The sequence below is a fragment of the Carettochelys insculpta genome, chromosome 7 (genome assembly GCF_033958435.1).
Source record: "Carettochelys insculpta isolate YL-2023 chromosome 7, ASM3395843v1, whole genome shotgun sequence".
NCBI lineage: Eukaryota > Metazoa > Chordata > Testudines > Carettochelyidae > Carettochelys > Carettochelys insculpta.
In genome coordinates, this window is record NC_134143.1 from 60,570,421 (window position 1) to 60,588,217 (window position 17,797).

Below are 17,797 nucleotides of genomic sequence, written 5' to 3' on the forward strand. Positions count from 1 at the left end.
ATGTTGCCTAGCTGTCTTCCTTATCTGTTTAATCTGTGTAGTGCCAATCAGTGGAGTATCTGGTTAAAAATGGAACAGACACTACAGCTGTGTCTGCACTAGCCAAAAATTTTGAAATGGCCATGCAAATGGCCATTTCAAAGTTTACTCATGAAGCACTGAAATACATATTCAGCGCCTCATTAGCATGTGGGCGGCCGCGGCACTTCTAAATTGACACGGCTCATCCAGACGGGGCTCCTTTTTGAAAGGACCCCGCCTACTTCGAAGTCCCCTTATTCCCATCTGCTCATAGGAATAAGGGGATTTTGAAGTAGACAGGGTCCTTTTGAAAAGGAGCCACATCTGGATGAGCTGCGCGGCGGAGAGCCACGTCAATTTTGAAGTGCCACAGCCGCCCGCATGCTAATGAGGCGCTGAATATGTATTTCAGTGCTTCATTAGCAAACTTTGAAATGGCCATTTGCATGGCCATTTCAAAGATTTTGGCTAATGTAGACACGGCCTACCAGTAACCAGTTTTATATCTTTGTCTAATGAACTGCACAGTATGAAAATATTTTTCCATTCAGAGTTTTCAAGAATGTTGTGGGGTGAACAATATCTCTATTTCTTTAATGTATGAATCTGTTAAGTTTTAGTTGGCAACACAGAATATGAATGGATTTTTCAGTTTCCTTCTCTTCAGTCTAAATTCTGCTACTCTTACTGATGTTATATCACCTGTGAATAGTCTAAATGTGGAGCTATCTGTATTATATTTCATAGAACTGGAAGGGACCTCAAGAGGTCATCCAGTACAGTCCCCTGCCCTCATGGCAGGACCTGTCACCATCCCTGACAGATTTTTCCCAGTCTGACCTGCATTGAAAGGCCCCCTCAAAAGATAGAACTCTCAACCCTGGATTTGCAAGGTCAAGGCTCTAACCACTGAGATATCCTTGTTTCCAAGCTGAAGTCTTGATTCTGTGTATGACTATGCAAGGAAGGAATAAGCTAGCACAGTAAGCTGCAGAGCCACAGGATGCCAAGGGGTATCAAAATTTGCCCAGTAGAATATAAATGGTGTAGTTATTAAGATACCACCCTGGAGTCTTGCAAAACCAATATTCAGTTCCCTGATCTGCCACAGACTGCCTCTGTGATCTTGGGCAAGTCACTTGAAGGGGAGATATTTTTTTTCCCCATGCTATAAATTATGATTGTTTAAATTAGGGATGTTAATGGTTAACCAGTTAACCGGTAAGCCTTATCCTATACAGATGAAAGTTACCTGTTCTGGTTAACTGAAAGGGGCTGGAGCAGCCCCCTGCCTGACATGAGCAGGAGGCACTCCAGACCCACAGGGATGCTACAGGTTGGGGGCACTCCAGCACAGCCAGAGCATCCTGGGGTGGTGGGTAGGGTTGTTGGGGAGTCTGCTTTAGCCCAGCCAGGCTGGAGTGGCCTCCCTGCCATGGACAGGTACTGGGGACTGCTCCAGCCCAGCTGGAGTGTTTCCACCTACAGCGTTCCTGGAACTCCAGGAACCAGGGTTGCTTTGACCTGGCTGGAGCATCCCAGCATGCTGCAGGCATGGGGTGGGCAGGCAGCAGCTGGAGAGGCCACTCCAGAGCAGCTGGGCTGAAGCAGCCTCCCTAGACATTCTCCCCCATCTTTAATTGGTTAACTGGGTATTTATATCCCAAGTTTAAATCACACTGAAAGTCAGTGGGAGTTAGGCATCTACATACCATCTGTGGTTTGAAAATCCCCCTTTAGTCACTCTGCCTCAGTTCCCCATATGAAATGGGGATAATATTACTTCCCTATTTTATGGGGCTTTGAGGATAAATTACATTTATACACTGTGAGATGCTCAGACACCACGGTTCTGTAGACCATCTAAGAAACAAATTAGCTATTACACTATTCCTCTGAAATGATCTCAAAATTTCTAATGTGGATATTTCCAGTGTACATTGCTGTCATCTCTGTGTCCGATTTTGGCTCCAGTCCCACAAAGGGAACTATGTGGCTGTTGTGGTCTGTCTGTGTATATCTTAGCAGGACAGAGAGAATGGATTGTAAAATCTTCGTTTTGTTAGCACAGTGCCAGGCCCAGAGAGAATTGCAGCCATAAGTAATAATTAAAATAGAAAAGCCTTTGCCCTTGCATTGTTCTGATTGCACAGTTAAAATCGCAAATAAAGTCAGAAAATGCCAAAGTTAGTTTCAACAGCAGTATTAGCTAAGCTGCATTTCATGCTCATCCTGTGGCTTTTATGGGGTAGAGTTCATCCAGCAACAGAATCCTACATTGTAACTTGAATGATCTCACTGAAGTCAGTGAATGCACTTGTGAGAAAGGTACTACTACTTATGAGTGCCCTGTGGACTGGACAAAGTCATGATTTGGGGCAGGGACATGCTCTCCCTCACCTTTCCTTTCTTTTCTTTATGCAGCACCTAATATGATGGGGTTCTGGGCCAACTACAGCTCCTGTGTGCCAATACATACAATTAATAAATGATCATTGTCAAAATTGTCCCTGTGGCCTTAAAAAAACTTATCAATTACTGTACATGCCTTGCTTTTAGCTATCAGCAACTTCTGTAATAATAATAATGGTTAATATTATTCTCTCATTCTGTTTTCATAAGCTTTCCACTCTCTACATGCATTCATATGGCTGTGTTTTTCTGAGTTTGCAGTATCATTTTGGAAAGCAGTTGATATGTAGTCACAATCATGGGATGAATGTGTCAGTTAAAAGGAAAAAGATGACTCGTTTTTAGAAAACTTTTGTAAGAAACATCTTCCCAATTTTCTAGTTTCTCATATGGTTATCGAAGAAGTAACATGTATGCAGAACAACCTTGAAATCGAAAAGACATGTCGTGAAAGTGCTGAAACTTTGGCTTCTAAGGTGAGAACAATTAATACAATTGTTCAGTTATATCCGTATTCTGATTTCATAATCTTTTGAAAGCAGAGTGTTAGAGGTTCATGTGTCTGGTAGCACAGCAGATGTCTGTTTGCCTTCTTTTGAGATATGAAATAACTTTAAGATGGTTAAAACTGGAATTCATAACTGAAACACTGTACAATGTATTTGTTGTTTTGATGGAAGGTGCCTTCTTTTTAGAATCACTTGTTCAGTAATGCTTTTGGAGCAGCAGGCAAGATAACAGTAATTCCTGGAGTGTAACTTTTTATAGCCCATTTTATATGCATTTGGGCTAAAACGTAAACAAGTTTAGAACTATCCCACGTAGGACATAAAGGAATAATGAGCGTCTCAGTATTTGAATCAAATGAAAAAGTCAGCCAAAGCATTAAATTTCAGGTGATTGTTCATGAAAGCTAACTGAGGGCAGGCAAAAGGTGACCTTCAGTGCTCTGTTGATTGCATCTAGTCTGATGAATTTACCAAGTGTGTAATTTTCTATATTCCATCTCATCAGAAGTACGTTATTATTAAAGAATGTTTTTATCTCTGTGTTATCTGTTTTTGGTTGTGTAAAATGCATCTGAGCCGCTTCATCAGAAAATGGATTACAGCAATTTTGAACCAAATTTCATTAGCAATACCAGCTGGTGTTTTTTTTTTTTTTTGGCCTTCCCAAAGTACTTCTTCGGATGTGTCAGAAATCACACCAACAAGAAGTCTCTTTAATTTAGATGCATTAGCAATGTACTTTTCAGAGGTATTTACTAAATTGTTTGCATAATGACATGATAGTAGAATTCATAAGGTAGTAAATGAGCATATAACTAAGAAAAGTAATTTTATATCTGTAAATGTCCTTCTTCTGTTCATTATTTGTAACATACATAGTGACGTACGTTGGTGGTCAAAAGACAAGCACTCTCCAGTAGGGCTGATGTGCTTGTTAGTATGTGCTGATTAAAGTAGGCAAAGTTCCTCTCACTTCCTTTATTTCAGTCTTTGGAAGTGAGTTGGATTTGAAGGGGCTCTGTGCAGAGCCATCCTGTCCATAGGGTGAGGTGGGATAGCTGCCCTAAGCTTTGCATATATGGGGGTCTTGAGGAAGCTGCCCCAGCCGTCCTTTGGATGGGAGGGAGGATTATGGGGCCACCGGAGGTGGCAGCAGCCTCTGGGGGTTGCCTCCCCCTGGTCTCCCCTCCCCAACCCTGCTTTCACCCCATGGAGCTTGGCCGGGGGGGAGCTTGCTCTGCTCTGCTGCTGCCTCATGGCCCACTGAGCCACACTTTGCCACCAGTGTCTGGGAGGCCTCCATTCCCAGCTGTTTATCAGCTTGGGAGGATGTGGCAGAGTGCAGTGTGGTGAGTACAGGGAGGGGAGGGAGTACAGCCGCTGGGAGGTGACCTGAGGCTGCGGCGGCAACGGCTGCTGCTGCTGCCTGTCTGCCTTCTGTCGCATGTCGTACATCTACTTAGCATCCAAGCCAACTGATGGGGACTGGCTTTGGTGTGTGGTTGTGACCCTAGTGCATTCGATGATTTAAATTCTATGTTCTTTCGTTTTGCATATATTGAACCTATGTTGTTAACTCACTGGCCTCAAAACAATTAGACGGTAATTATGACTTCTTTAGGATTAGCACTTTTATTAGTGTCAATGTGCAGTGAAGGACGGGAGTTGAGGCAGCTATCACAAAGAATATATAGGATTAAAGTAAGTGTGCTAATTAATTTGATTTGAGTCTATCTAAGATATTCACTCGCCCGAAGTGCAAGAGAGAGAGATTTCTTATATGAAGTAAGAAATGGACCTGACTGAACCATAATGTCAGATTGAAACCACCTCAGAGAGCTTGAGGGGCCCATCTTTAGTGTTTAAAGTGCTGTGTTGTAAAGTAAGATCAGTTTGTTTTGCTTTCTGCATGATTGATAAATCTTCTGGTTAAATAGCAAAGAAACAGAATATATTTAGGATTGGGTAATTTTTTTTTAATAGGCAGTATGTTAATGAAACTTTAATTATAGCTACATATTGTATGTATCTTTACTTTTCAGCTGAACAAAGAAAATAAGACTCTGAAAAGAATTAGCATGTTGTATATGGCTAAACTGGGGCCAGATTTTATTACAGAAGAAATTAACATTGATGACGATGATTCAGCCACAGAAAATGAAAGTAGCTCAGATTCTTGCAGCTCTTTACACTGTCAACAGCAAATAAAAGGTGAGTTTTGCTTTGTGATAGACAGCATTGTGAGGATAACAGTTACCATATCAAATGTGTAGACTGTGTAGAACAAGTTACAGTGCAATGACAGAGTAATCCTGCACTTAGGTGAGAGATTTCAGTGTTGTTGACTCAATAAAATAAACATTTGCATTAGTCTAGTAACTGTGATATGTCAGTCATTTGTTACTTTATACATACATAAAAAGACTGAGGGCAGGGGCGCTTAAGGCATTATTTCAGCTGCTGTTTGTTTGAGGTTTCCTCAATAGGCATGCAAGGCAAAGTTTCTTGCCAGCTTTCTTGGGGCACTACCAAAATAAATGGGTTAAACAAGGACTTCAGCAGTGGGACAAGCAGCAAAGCCTGAGGATGATAAAGAGTTTATTTCAGAGAACTGTACTCTATGAGTAAGTTTCTGACTTCCCTTTTCTTTTTTGTGTAAGCAGTCTGTACTGGAGTAAAAACTTCCCTTCCTGCCCCATTCTGCAGTGAAGCCACATGACAGTGTTACTGCTGATGGCCTGCCTTCTAACAAAGGGCATGTCTGGATTCCCAAATTCAGCATTATGAGACAGGGTGAAATACTCCCTTCTAAAAAGAACCTCTACTCTTCTTATCGCAATAGAAGTAATCCTACTACTTAGAGTGTTTTATGGTCTTGAGCTTTAATGGTGTTAATTACTCTGTTTAACTTGGGTGCCTTCAATTACTGTTGTAGCTTATGTTAGTGAAGCAGAGTGCAGAGAGATTAAATTCAGGCACTCCTCAGATATTTACTACAGATGGTCCCTGACTTAGGAAAGGGTTACCTTCCGAACACCTAGTCATAAGTCAGAAATACCCTTAAAGAAGTAGCTATCAGCTGCCCACTACCGGTAATGTTCATAATATTGATTCACTAGCACTCCAAACGGAACAAAGCACCTACAAAACAACAATCAACAGCAGAAAAAAAGCAACATTGAGGGCAGAAACACACGAACAAAACCAATGCAACTGCAGTGACAGCAAACTGAAATTGACAAACATGAATATGAACTACAAAACACAATGCAATACAATAATGTAAATAATGTGATTGTAAATAAAATAATGTTAATACTGTACATGAACTTTACCTTTATTCCTGGTATTGTCGTGCACGCTTGGATTCATAATTATGAAGGTGAATGAATTGAATTAATTGAATGAGGAACTGGAGGAGATAGGTGACAATACTACAGAAACAACATAATCAACGGCAGATTCATCTTCTGTTTCAGCAGTGCCTTTGCTTGTAGAAGGCATTGGTTCAGTGGGGGAGGCAGCAGTGCTGGGGGCTTTCTTCAAAAAAACATCCTATTTTGGACAGGACAGTTGGTTTTTTCTTCTCCTTATAAATTTCTCTATAGCAAGTCAGGGCGTTCTGAATTAAACAATCCACTTTTGAGAATCTTGCAATATTAGGCTCCAGTTTTTTCAAACATGTGCATTCCTTCATTTCTTTCACTGAAGGCTGCAGCCATTTCTTTCATCACAAATTTATTGGGGGTGGCTGCTTCTTCTTGGGCTTTTTGTCTGTCTTCCTCTGCTACCCTTTCTGCCTCCAGCTCCACTAAAACTTGATTGTTCAGCTCCTCCCCAACAGCCTCACCCAGTTGGTGTATATCTTCATTATCCACTTCCAGATCCACTTCTTTCACCATCAGTACAATCCCATTGGAAATTTCTTCTAGTGCCTTTTCTTTTTCAAAGCCTTTGAAACTGTTGACATACCCTTTTAGGATTTTCTTCCATATGCCATTCATGCATTGTTGAGTGACTTCCTCCTACTCAGCAGCAATGTTCCTTATGCCATGCCGAATGTTGTAGTCCTTCCAAAATTCATGTAACGTTTTGGCATTTTCGCATTCTGTGGCAGCTACTGCCTTTGCAAATGTGTTGTGAAGATAGTATGCTTTGAAAGCAGTTACGGCCCCTGATGCATGGGTTGGAGAATAGATGTGGTGTTGGGAGGCAGAAACACCACTTTAACGTTGGGATGTAAGTCATTTAGGTGTTGAGGGTGACCTGGAGCACTATCCAAAATAAGCAACATTTTGAAAGGAATTCCTTTCTCCAGATAATATGCCTTGACTTCAGGGATGAAACAGTTCATGAACCAATCTTCAAAAAGTGCGAGCATCGTCCATGCTTTCTTATTAGTGCGGTAATGGACTGGTAAAGTAGCCTTGCTGATATTCTTGATTTATCACTCTGAAAACCCTAGAGCCATCAAGAAAGGCTTCAATTTATACCCCAAAACATTCCCTCCTAACAAGACTGTTAGACAGTCTTTGAAAGCCTTAAAACCAAGCATAGTGTTTGCTTCCTTAGGTATGTAGGTATAGTCAGGCATTTTCTTCCAAAAGAGATCTGTCTCATTGACATTAAAAATCTGTTCTGGCAAATAATTTTCCTCTTTTATCAGCTTTCCAATTCTTCTGTGAAAGTTTCTGCTGCTTACAAATCAGCACTGGCTGCCTCCCAGCTTATTTTTACATTGTGAAAGTTTGCATGATTCTTGAAACGGTTGAAACAGCTGTGACTGGCACTGAAAGTTTTGGGCATAGTCATACCCCTCTGTTTTCTTTAAGTCTTCAGAAAGACTACGAGCCTTAGCCTGTATTGTCTTGAGGCTTAACGACATGCATTTTTTAATTTGGTCTTCCATCCAGAGCACCAAGTTTTTCCATGTCATGGGTGGGACCTGTTCTTTTCTTTGTTACAATGGTTGATTTCATAGGTGCAGTCCCTTTCGCTGTGTCACAAATGTGATCACTAGCCTTTATAATGGTGCTTGTGGTGGATTTCGATAGGCCTAAATTATGCGCCATGACCAACGCTGTTTGACCCTCTTTAAATTACCTTACTATCGCTATTTTCTGTTCTAAATCAATAGCTTTTCTCTTTCTTTTCTTGCCACCCTTGTCACTTACACTTTTCCTGTTACTTGCTATGATGGCCACAAGCAAACGCAGAAAATATTGTAAGGGCAGACTGTAAGAGGGAAGGAAATGTAAACACGCTGCTTGACCACAGACACGCAAACACAGCGTGCTACGGAGAACCAAAACCAAACAAAGTGGAGGGACACAACATGTTGGCTGCCATCATGACTGAGCTGTAGTTCTCATACCACTCTGCCTGTGCTGTTCAAAAAACTAAACGTTCATGGTTCTCAACTTGAAAATATTATACAGAACCGTAATATGGGGTTAATGGGGGGGTCGATCATAAGTACAAATGGTCGTAAGTTGATGTTTTGTAAGTCGGGGACCGCCTGTAGTTAATTGTCAGAACTCCCCTTGTGTAGTAGGGAAGTTATAATTCTTCACATTTCAACAATGAGAAAGATGAGGCATGGAGCAGCTCAGCACTTTGTCTAACATTGCCCAGTGAATTACTGTTAGAGCTGGGATCAGAACTCCAGCGTTTCTAGAGTACTTCCCTTTGGAGAAAGCCAAGGATCATGTTGGAGGTTGAGGAGAGAAAGAGCAGGGAAAAGTCGGGCTGCAGAGAATAGAGAATCAATCTCCAGGTTTGGAGAAACATGTCCACAGTGGGAGCGGGAGGGAAGGAGAGTGTCATTGCCTATCTCGTCACTGCTGAAGACACCATTATAGAAAGAAATATGATCTGTCATCCAGAAGTTAGAATATCTGGCTTCTATTCTCTGCCCTGTCACTGATTCACTGTGAGATCTTGGGCAAGTTACATCCTTCCTGTGCCTCAGACTTTCCTTCTGTACAGTCGAAGGGTAATAATCTTGCCTACTTCACATGGGTGTTGGGCATCTTCCTTAATATTTGTTAATGTTTGAGATACTTAGAGAAGTGCAAACTATTTTAGCAATGGTATGAAAGCCACTTGAGTAGGAGGGGATGTATCGTGCCTTTGTCTGGAGGTAGATTACATTTGTTTAAACAGATCTTTGGTAATTTGTCCTAAAAAAACAACACACACAAAACAACCCCAGTCTTTGCCAGTTTACTTTCTCAGCCACCTACGTGGAAAGTTCTGTAGGTGCCCATCTCCAAATGAGCATAGTGGAGGTTGCTAGTCAAGCCAGAGAGAAGTTGGAAAAGCTTCCAGGGATTTTAAATAATTTTAATCACTGCTCCCAATATGCAATATGTCCAGCAATCTCTGGTCAGTCTGCAATTGACAAGGAACAGATGTTGAAGCTAATGGCTCGGTAGACAAAGAGCAGCAGCAGTATGAAAAACTGAAGGCAGGTGGAGAATGAGAGTTTTTGGTGGGAACTAATACATACCAGTAAGTTTGTATCTTCGTGTGTCTTTTTTTGTTAGCTAAGCAACAATTTTAAACTAAACCCTTATGCTCCCATTAAGTAGTGATTGTAATCAAATGTTTTATTCCTTTGTAATTTAATTATCAAAATATGAAGTAAATTAAGAAACAAATTCTGAGGAGAAAATTACTAGAATTAGCTCTTCTATCAGTAAAAGGGTTATATTCTGACTCACTTCAAATAATGTCACAAGGGTTATAAATTGGCAGCTATTCAGGAGTATTTCTTCACAGAAAACCTCACAAAATATTAAGTGCCTGTTGTTTGTTTTTATCTTATTGTGACAAGAGATCATGATCCGAAGGTAATTAAAGTGCATTAATTTATTTTACAGGCAGCCTATAAAAATTTTTTTCTGTTGCCTCATGGCCTTGTCTTGCGAGATGCTGAGCATCTCCTGAAAGCACTGAGGATCTTCACCAATGGGCAGCATTGGGTCCATAATAGAATATTGCTTTGCAGAGAGTTAGCTTACTGCAGAATGCAAAAAAAAAAAAACCAAAAAACCCAAACCTCCTCTGACAACGGAGATTAACCTGGTAGAGCAAATTTGAATCTGTACCTACCTTACAGATCTGTTATATGACACTGAAGAGAAGCACACGTGTTTATGTATGTAGGGGAACTAGGCAATGATTGATACACTGCCCAGTATGTTTCATGCTCTGCTACATCTACAGAATTGTTGGATTGTTTTTCTCCCCGGAAGCATAAATAAAAAATATTTTTTTCCTCTTGAAAATGTAGAGCTGCAAGATCAAATTATATCTCTTCAGGAGCAAAAAAAGGCCATAACCATTGAACTGGAAAACCTGAGGTGCAAACTTGGAGAAGTAATTGAAGAAGTATGTATTGTAGCATGGACAGTGAAGCCATTAGTGTGTATTCAGTACCTTCTGTATGTCATGCTGGTTAAAAACAGTCAGTTGTGAAGTTAATTGAATACTACCTAATCGGAGGGTTCACCAACTTTGGTGTGCTATGGCCCATTTCAAAAGATACAGGTCCTTTCACTGACCACCGTAAAGCATCCTGCTGCCCTCCGCATTATTCTCTGCCCAGGAAGGGCTTTGTGAACCGAAGATTACTCTTTTCTGGTCTAATCTGTGGTGCTGTCTGCCTTGGCCCTTGTGCTGGTTTTTAGCCATCAGCAGTCACTCACCAATGTAATCGTTGGGCAAAGGGGTTATTTTGAGCCAATGGCAAGTACCCTTGCTTCAGAGTGAGGAAAACTATGTAATGAAGCTAATCACAGCTTATCATTTGTCCTGTCTGTCCTATGCCTGCATTCACGATGACAGAGCCAGCAGCCCTTTGCCAAGAAACAGAGATGTTCTCTCCATCTCTTTGCCCACTCTCCCTCCTAAAATTTGCATCACAATAGCATGCCTGTATTAAAATTCAGTCAGTAGTGTGTAAGCTCATAACTTTTTAACCTGGAAACCGTCAGGATAAAGGCAATGTAGAACTACAGATATGTTATATTTGCTGCTGTAATTGGTGTATATCAAGACAGTGGGCAATGCAGTGTCCAAGACAACCATTTAGTTCTGCAGTACTTCTTCATAACATTTGGAAAGAATACTGTCTGGAGCAGGAAAATATAAATAAATCAGGTGGGGAACTCCCTTAAACCCCTTTGAAAATTACAACCTGAAGCTGAAAGTAAGCCCTCAAATCAGAAATTAACTATTGATGTACATTTTTGCATATTAATATAAGATGCAGTAATATATTATATTGTTAATTAGATTCTCACTACTTTATTATTTATCTGTGTTTTATTTATACTCTTTTAGGGAAATAAAGTAAAGGAAGAAAAAGCGGTTCTTACAGCAGAAGTTCATGAACAGAGAAAACTATTGGAAAAATATAACCGAGGTGTTTGTTCTCGATATTATTTTTTCCTATCTCCCTACCTAACTACTTTATCTCCAGATTATCTGCAGAGCATTTTCTTAATTTGTCTCGGAATTTATCTCTTTAGTGAGTGAAGAAACGTTGGAGCCATGTTGTGCTAGGCACTGTGTAAATGCACAGGATGAGAAGGTCCCTTAAGAAGGGTGGGAGTGAAGGGGAACCAAGGCATAGAGAGATTTAAGTTACTTTACTCATAGTTTCATAGGGAGTCTGGCAGAAGAAGTAATTAAACCCAGATCTTCTGAGTTCTAGTCTGTTGTCTTGCCTGCAAGGACCAACCTTCCTCTTAACTTAGGTACTTAATTTTAAGTGTCTACAGTTTCTGATGCATTACAAAGTTTTACATTCAGAAAAGCACACACAAGGGCGACATCTGTCAAACTTTAAGAAGAGGCATCTTCCCCCACTGATACAGCATTTCCTATTTCAATTCTTCTTCAACTCATTCTGCCACAGTTATTCTCAGCCAGCTTCCATAGGAAGACAGGTAGGTAGGTGCTGTAGCATCTCCTCAAAATCTTCCGACTCGGACTGTTACAGATCCAGGAGCACAGTGAGTTCCGAAAGCCATGGTCCTCTCACAGAATGTTCTGTGGCAAGCTCTGTCCTATTTCCCCAAGACAGCTGGCAGGTGTCATGTTGCTGTGGCTCCCCAGCTCCATGATTTCCTGGCCAGCTGCCTGTGAGCTGTCGGGCCCTGCAGCTTTCCAGCCCCATTGCTCACACACTGAGTCCCCAGCCCCTCTGCTCCCTGGATGGCTCCCCACCCACTGGGGCTGTGCCACTCACCACTGGCTCTCTAGCCACCAGGGCTTCTGTGTGCTGCTCCCCCAGCTTCCCTCCTTCTCTTGTCGGGGCTTGGTGAGGGCTCCAGCAGGGGATCTGACTCCAACCCTGTGCTCTAGTCGGGTCTGCCTTCCCCACCGTCCCATGCTCCCACAGGCCCAGCGGGGGTTCTAGTTCTGGCCCGAGCCCCTGTCCCACTGATGCAGGACCAGAGAGTCCCCCAACCCCAGAACTCTCTGGTTCTGCAACATCAGTGGTCATACTGGATGTTGCCAGATGAGAGAGTACTGGATTTAAGAGGCTGAACATGTATATTCCTGTTAGCTTTTGCATACTGTACAACTCTGTTGCAGAGTTCTGTAGATGTAGAATCAATACATTATTTTGGCCAGGATTTGTGAATTATCTTAAGTTTTTCTCATTGTTTGGTTCAATAATTTCTTTAAGTGTAATTTAAGAATCAGTTGGATTTTAGCAGCCTATAATCCACACCACAAAGTACCACTGACAGTGCTTCGTTTTAGATGCAGTTAAGCTTGTCTCCCAAGAGGCAGGGGATTTACCAAAGGTGGTGTTTGAAATTGTATGTCATTACTCTGGAAACTAGTTCTTAGTCAGTTAGAGCTGAAGTGCACTAAGAGAACAATGTGTACAGGTAGTCATTAAGAGACTTTTTTAAGGGTTTATTAATATTACTCACAGGTCAGGATTGGGGTGTATGGGCAGAACAATATGAGGAAACTTGCACAAGGTTTGGCTTCACGATAGCTAATTTTTTAGCCATCAATATCAGTCTCATTTACATGACCATTGTTTTTGTACATTGTACCTCAGTTATACTGATGCTGCTTTCTTGTTGCAATCTCATTGGTCTCTGTATTAAAGTGATGCTTTGATACAGAGCCACGGATCTCCAGTAGTAAAATGTCAGATTCCTGGAAATGCTGCTTTACAATATATGCAACACTCTTTCATGGATTGCATATTACACTTGTAGGGCCAGACTCGGGGGCAAGGTGACAGGGGAACAGGACCCCATTCATACCCCTGCACTTGTTACCAGGTTACTTAATTCCAGGTGTGAAAGAGTCAGTAGATATTGTGCAGTTGCCTCTTCCTTCCTGTAATAAGTGGGTGCGAGAGGGCAGAGTCCACTGTTCCCTGTAAGCTGAGTTCTACTGAATAGCCGCCCAATCCATTCAGATGCCACCCAGCTGATTAGTAGAGCGCCCACAGCCACCTGAAATGGACTGCATGTGTGTCTGTTGGTGGTGCGCATCCACATGTGCTTTGGTGCACATAATAAAATTTATTCTGCCCACGAATATAAAAATTAGAGGGAACACTGACAGAGCCTCAGCTTATCTCTGGCTCACTTGTCTGCAACAACAGTGAAATGACAGTCTCTGTCTAGAAATACTGCAACATGGAAAAAGAGAAAGGTGGGAGAGAAGAGAAACATAAGCTCAGGAAAAAGAAATCAGTCTAGCAGCCTGATGGAAAATAGGAATGAAATTTAGGCCAGTGGCCTTTCATGGATTTGGTTTTAACTAGCTACAGTGATGTGTTCCATTATAAAAACCTAGGTGGATGGATAAAGGTGTTGGGGAATAGCATCCTCAGTAAGTCTTAAAACGAGTTTATTATTGTTGGAAATTGGAGGAAAAGCTAATTAACCAAATTCAGTGTGGTCAGTAGTCAGCTTCTCACCATATACTACTAGTGTTGTAGGATATGAGATAAATAATAGAAATAATGTCCCTTTTTAGGTTTATATAACAAGTATCCCAATGTACTTCCCAAACATTACAAAGCATGGGATGTGTATGTATGCATGGGGCTCACTTGTGCACAGGTATGCACTTAAAGAGGTGCATAAAATGCACACGATTTACTGATATCACTTCACCTGCCATTGAAAGGTAGCCATCTTTGGGTGGAATTTAGCTACCTCACTGTCCATAACAACACTACATGACAGTTTAGGACCCTAAAGAAATAACGCATTATCAAATAGTTCAGTGGTTACACATATAGGCTGCATCTACACTGAGCCATAGTGCTGGCAGCTTGATGCAAAGGAGGGCACTTGAAACTGCAAATGGATGTCAGTTTGCATATTCACATAGATAATTTGCATATTGCCGTGAATTCACCCTGCTGGCAGAGGCTGCTGCCATGAGTAAACAAGCAGTGTGGATGTGATTCTGCCGGCAAAAAAACCCTTTATCGGCAGCCCATTATGCCTGGAAAAAATCAGGGATAAGGGGCTGCCAACAAAGGGGGGTTTTGCCGGCAGAACCATGCCTACACTGCTTGTTTTCTGCTGGCAGCAGCCTCTGCTGATGGGGCAATCTTGTACAAATATACAAATTAGTCATGTGATTATGTAAATGAGTGACCATTTGCATTTTCAAGTCTCCTGCTTTGCATCAAGCTGCCAGCACTATGGCTCAGCATAGACACAGCCATAATACAAGGGAGTTGGAATAGAAGGCAGAATCATAGGATCGTAGAATGATAGTGCTGGAAGGGACTTCAGGAGGTCATCTAGTCCAGCCCCCTCCTTCAAGCAGGATCAACCCCCACTGAGTCATCCCAGCCAGGACCTCATCCAGCCGGGACTTAAAAACCTCGAGGGATGGAGAATCCACCACCTCTCTAGGCAACACATTCCAATGCTTCACCACTCTCCTGGTGAAATAGTTTTTCCTAATATCCAACCTACACCTCGCCCTCTTCAACCTCAGACAATTACTCCTTGTTCTGCCATCTGACACTACTGAGAACATTTTCTCACCATCCTCTTTAGAGCTCCCCTTCAGGAAGTTGAAGGCTGCTGTTAAATCACCCTTAAGTCTTCTCTTCTGTAAACTAAACAAGCCCAAATCCCCCAGCCTATCCTCAGAGCTCTTGTGCTCCAGCCCCTTAATCATTTTTGTTGCCTTCCACTGAACCTGCTCCAGCACATCCACATCCTTTTTATACTGGGGGGCCCAAAACTGAACGCAGTATTCCAGATGTGGCCTCACCAGTGCTGAGTAGAGGTGAACAACCCGCTTCGCTAGATCAGCGCAAAATGCTGCTTCTAATGCACCCTAGTATGCTGTTAGCCTTCTTGGGTACAAGGGCACACTGTTTACTCATATCCAGCCTTTCATCCACCATAACCCCTAGGTCCCTTTCTGTTGTACTGCTGCTTAGCCAGTCAGTCCCTAGCCTATAACAATGCTTGGGATTCTTGCGCCTCAGGTGCAGGACTCTACACTTATCCTGGTTGAACCACATCAGATTTCTTTTGGCCCAATCCTCCAATTTATCCAGGTCTCTCTGGATTCTCTCTCTGCCCTCCAGCATATCTACCTCTCCGCCTAGTTTTGTCTCATCCGCAAACTTGCTGAGGGTGCAGTCCAGTCCCTCATCCAGGTCATTAAAAAAGATGTTGAACAACACCGGCCCCAGAACCAAGCCTCGTGGCACTCCGCTTGAAACCGACTGCTATCCAGATATTGAGCCAATGATCACTACGCGTTGAGCCCGACTGTCAAGCCAGCTTTCTATCCCTCTTATAGTCCAAGGATCCAATCCATATTTCCTTAACTTATGGACAAGAATGTTGTGGGAGACCATATCAAAATCTTTGCTGAAGTCAAAGTATATCACATCCACTGACTTCCCCATGTCCACAGAGCCTGTTACCTCATCATAGAAGCTAATCAAATTGGTCAGGCAGGACTTGCCCCTGGTGAATCCATGTTGGCTTCTTTTGACCACTTTTCCAAGTTCTCCAAAATGGATTCCTTGAGGATCCCTTCCATTATTTTCCCAGGGATAGAGGTAAGGCTGACCGATCTCTAGTTCCCTGGATTGTCCTTCTTTCCTTTTTTTTTAAAAATGGGCACTATGTTTGCCTTTTTCCAGTCATCTGGGATCTCTCTCGATCTCTAAGAGTCTTCAGAGATAATGGCCAAAAGTTTGGCAATGACATCTGCCAATTCCCTCAGTACCGTTGGGTGCATTAAATCCAGACCCATGGATTTGTGTTTTTATAGATAGCTCAGAACTTGTTCCTTCCCCAACAAGTGACCAACCTATAGAACTAACCATTTCTGTAAGGACTCAGAATATATTCAGCAGTATTGTTCCCATGGCCTGATAAAATAAACTGCTTCTTCGCTGATTTTTTGCTACCTTGCTGATGAAGTGGGTCTTGCACACAAAAACTCATTACCGTTAGTAATAAATTTATATTTATAAATTTAAAAAATAGATTAGAAATGAAGTAATAGAATTATTAATCCTTAAGGAAGTACAGGGCCGCTTGTTTTTTGTGAAGCTACAGTCTAACATGGCTATCCCTCTGAGACTATTGCTCATTTCTCTCTCTCTCTCTCTTTTTTAAAATAGTGTCTGTACTGGCAGTGGAAGAATATAAAGAACTCCAGGAGAACTTTGAGCTGGAAAAGGATCTACGAAAGAAAGCAGAATCATTTGCACAAGAGGTGAGTAGATCCATAGAAATGCTGCAGTTCTAGGAATTCCATAAAGTATATGTCTTGTAAAATACAAAGATGGGGTTTTAGTGGTTTTGTGGCTCTTTCTGTGACCTTGAGCAAGTCACTCAAGGTTTGTTCATCATTTTATTTATCTTTAAAATGGATTAGCACCTGTTTCACAGGTTTACATAAGGAGTAATTCTGCATGGTACACTTTAGGATCACTGTGTGGTAAATGCTATAGAAATGCAAACTCTGATACGTCTATGTTAATAAATTAAATTAGTGAAACATAACACCTGCTTCTATTTTATTTTTTGAGTTTTCTGTTAAATGTGAGAGGGCTTAGACCATCATAACATGAGAATTTATATCCCCAGAAGATGGGCTTAACATTTCAAGGATGACTCTTCCCTCTGATTTGGAGTGGGATACATTTACTTATAAAAATATGTGAACCCAGCCAAAGAAATATGACAGTACAATATTCAGATGTATGCAAATATGTCTTCAGATTGGAATCCATCTTCAGAGGGCAAACAATGTTGATAAAGATTTCAAGTAGTCTTTTGCACAGGTAAGAGGCATAAGCAGATTTCAGTGTCATTGAAAACACGGAAAAGAAAATTAGCTTGGGGAGTTTGGTTTCAGCCTGTGGTTGACTGACCCCCGCCCCCTCAGGGTCTGCAGGCTGTCTAATATTTCCAAAGGGGTCTGAAAATAAAAAATGGTTGAAAACTCCACTCTTCTAGGTGGCAGTATGGTTCATCATGGGAATTCTGATAAACTCTTGTAATCTTGCTAGTCCCAAGCACTGAAAAATCCATGATATTAGCTTAAGACTCATGTGATTTTTTTTTTTAATATGTTCTTTGCTCCCTGGGTTTTTGAGCTTAAGCTACATGTGAGTTATGCTATCAAGCATTTTCTCTGTGCTATGTGGTCTAGAAAATTTAATAGAAATTGAGAATCTCAAATAATCATGTAACTATAGTCCAGAGTTTCAAGGATCACAAATAAAAGTTGGCAAAAACTTCTGTGTTGTGAACAGTAAAAACATGTTAGGTCTGATCTGAAATGTCTATTCAATTTTGAACACATGG

The 17,797-nt window shown here is 41.5% G+C and overlaps 1 protein-coding gene across 1 annotated transcript in view; it reads left to right on the plus strand.

The window, feature by feature from the left end:
• The window catches only part of SHTN1 (shootin 1), a 111,974-nt gene that overhangs the window by 37,744 nt on the left and 56,433 nt on the right, over positions 1-17,797 (plus strand). Inside the window, exons 4-8 of the mRNA XM_074999805.1 lie at positions 2,815-2,909; positions 4,985-5,153; positions 10,240-10,337; positions 11,292-11,373; positions 16,606-16,700. Coding sequence (XP_074855906.1) covers positions 2,815-2,909; positions 4,985-5,153; positions 10,240-10,337; positions 11,292-11,373; positions 16,606-16,700 — 539 coding nt within the window. The remainder of the gene's footprint in view (positions 1-2,814; positions 2,910-4,984; positions 5,154-10,239; positions 10,338-11,291; positions 11,374-16,605; positions 16,701-17,797) is intronic.